Source organism: Phalaenopsis equestris, unplaced genomic scaffold, assembly GCF_001263595.1.
Source record: "Phalaenopsis equestris unplaced genomic scaffold, ASM126359v1 Scaffold001116, whole genome shotgun sequence".
Taxonomy (NCBI): domain Eukaryota; kingdom Viridiplantae; phylum Streptophyta; class Magnoliopsida; order Asparagales; family Orchidaceae; genus Phalaenopsis; species Phalaenopsis equestris.
This window is the reverse complement of record NW_018165555.1, coordinates 370894-373760: the sequence shown is the minus strand read 5'-3', so window position 1 is coordinate 373760 and position 2867 is coordinate 370894. Positions and strand designations below refer to the sequence as shown.

Genomic DNA, 2867 nt, shown 5'->3' with positions numbered 1-2867 from the left:
TGCAATCTCCAGTCATATATCAAAATTTAAATATTTTTAAAATAAATTATTCATTCAAAATTTGATTATCTCAATAACATCAAAACTGAGCGCTTTTTAATTCATGGAGTTTTCATCATCAAAATGCTAACTTGAGCTCAAGTATGTAAAATTTAAAAATTATCTGAACATTCAATAAATATAAAAAAAAAATTCATCTTCTTGAACATTGATCTATCCTCCTCAAGTTGTTTACTTAATTATAGACATATCAAATTAATCTTTAAATAATTTTACATATATTTTTAAAATTTTAAATTTAAAACTATACCAAAACTTGATTAAATCAATTTTCAACATTATTCTAATTAATAATCTTTTAAATACACATCTGGAAGATCTTTAATAAAATTGCTAATTTTGGCCCTATGCGCTGCATTATTATTATTTTGAATAAGAGGAGAGCAAGTACTCTCTACTCCATACACTATGCTCTCTCTTCTATTATTTACCATTCGCATATACACGTTACACCCGCACCCAATATTTTCTCCACACCTTGGCTTTATCGTCGTCGTCCTCACATGGGCTTTAAGATGCAAATAAATTTAAAATAAAAGGAAAATAAAATGAATACAACCACCGGAAGCCGAAGCAGCCTACCATTAGACGGGAGTGGACTACACGTGCTTACTTTTCCAATATAAAATTCTCCATTTCCCCCATTTATATCCCGCAAGCTTCTCCTCACCAACTCCTCCCTCGCTTCTCTTCACGCATAAACCAGGGGAGCCATGGGCGCCGGTGGCCGCATGACCGCCAAGGAGAGGGAGGAGCGCGAATCCCTCCGACCAAATTCCGGCCCCTCAGATCCCTCAGATCCTTTCATCCGCGTCCCCGCGGAGAAGCCCCCTTTCACCCTAAGCCAATTAAAAAAAGCCATCCCCCCTCACTGCTTCCAGCGATCCATCCTCCGCTCCTTCTCCTACGTCTTCAACGACCTCCTGGTTTCCGCCGCCCTCTTCTACCTCGCCGTCAGCATCCTCCCCGCCCTCCCACCACCCTTCCACCTCATCGCCTGGCCCCTCTACTGGCTCGCACAGGGATGCATCCTCACCGGCGTTTGGGTCATCGCTCACGAATGCGGCCATCACGCCTTCTCCGATTACCCAATTGTCGACAACATCGTCGGCCTCATCCTCCATTCCTTCCTCCTCGTCCCCTTCTTCTCATGGAAATACTCACACCGCCGGCATCATTCCAACACCGGATCCCTAGACCGCGACGAAGTATTCGTCCCCAAACTCCAATCCTCCCTCCCCTGGTTTTCCCCCTACCTTAACAACCCCTTCGGTCGCATACTAACCCTCGCCGTGACCCTAACCCTCGGCTGGCCGATGTATCTCCTCTTCAACGTCTCCGGCCGACCCTACGAACGCTTCGCCTGCCCCTTCGACCCCCTTCGACCCCAACGGCCCAATCTTCAACGACCGTGAGCGCGCTCAGGTCTTCATCTCCGACGCCGGTATCTTCGCCGTATTATACCTCCTCTACCGTCTCGCCACATCCTTCTCCATTTCATGGGTCCTTGGGATCTACGGCGTCCCTCTTCTCATCGTCAACGCATGGCTGGTTCTCATAACTTTTTTACAGCACACTCACCCTGCCCTTCCTCACTACGATTCCTCCGAGTGGGATTGGCTTCGCGGCGCGCTAGCCACCGTCGACCGCGACTACGGTTTCCTCAACCGGGTTTTCCACAACATCAACGACACGCACGTCGCGCATCACCTCTTCTCGACCATGCCTCATTACCACGCCATGGAGGCGACCAAAGCCATCCGGCCAGTGCTTGGTGATTATTACCGGCTGGACACAACCCCGGTGGTGAAGGCGATGTGGCGGGAGGCCAGGGAGTGCATTTATGTCGAGTCTGAGCAGGACAAGGGGAAGCCCAAGGGTGTTTTCTGGTACCGCAACGTCTACTGAGAGGCCAGGACTGCCGGATGCCGGCTGTGGGGAAAAAGAATAAAATAGTTGGTTCCAGTTAGGTTCATTAGTGGTTGTCAAGAATCAAGATCTTCCTTTCCGCTTGCCTGCTTCTGAGCTAAAGCTAAAAGAGGAGTCAAAAAACTTTAGATCGTCAAGCCTGACCGGGGGCATTGGTTGGGTTCGTCGTGTAGTCGTGTAGTCTTTCTGTATCCATTGTCTGTCTTATTGTAATATTTTATGTGCTCTAGTTGCTTCAGAATCGTTGTTTCGCGTGGCGGGTTATTATACTACAGTTAGTACTAATTTCGTGGAACGCATGTTTTCATTCGAGAGTCGTGTTTATAAGTATTAAAATCAGTACTTAATCTGCTGAAACTCGATCCAATTTATTGTTAAAATATTTTTTCATTCTAATAAATGTAGAACAAAAAAATTATATTGACGAATTATATATAGATATTGCCGTACTGGGTTTTGGTAGTTAATTTATGAATTTTAATAGTATAATTAATTATTGCTAGATTTTCATGCATACCACTTAATTCTTATGTATTTACATGTCCAAATTCTAAACTCTGAAAATATTTACATATATGTATATGTTTGCCACGTTAATTATGCATGGAGTGTATTTTTTTTATGTGAGTTGAAAATTTTGGGTGGTATAAATGTTAAAATTATTGTTTAGGTGTTCGATAGACGATATGTAAATACATGGGAATTAGGTGGTATTAATGTGAATTACCGTTAATTATTATAATGTATTTGGTTACAGCTGTTTCTTTGATTGTTTTAAAATATGTATTTAATAAAATATTTTTTAAAGAAATAAATGTAGATATTTAAAATGCCTCAACAGTTTACCGACGAAGTTATGTTGTTAGATATTTGTAAAA

The 2867-nt window shown here is 42.7% G+C and overlaps 1 protein-coding gene across 1 annotated transcript; it reads left to right on the top strand.

Annotated features, from left to right (window-relative positions):
- The first annotated feature begins 700 nt into the window (after positions 1–700).
- Positions 701–2158, top strand: LOC110033260 (omega-6 fatty acid desaturase, endoplasmic reticulum isozyme 2-like). Its single transcript, XM_020737185.1, is given in 2 exon segments — positions 701–1436; positions 1438–2158. Coding segments are annotated over 2 exon segments (1194 nt in total). The 5' UTR covers positions 701–773; the 3' UTR covers positions 1969–2158.
- The last annotated feature ends 709 nt before the right edge of the window (positions 2159–2867 follow it).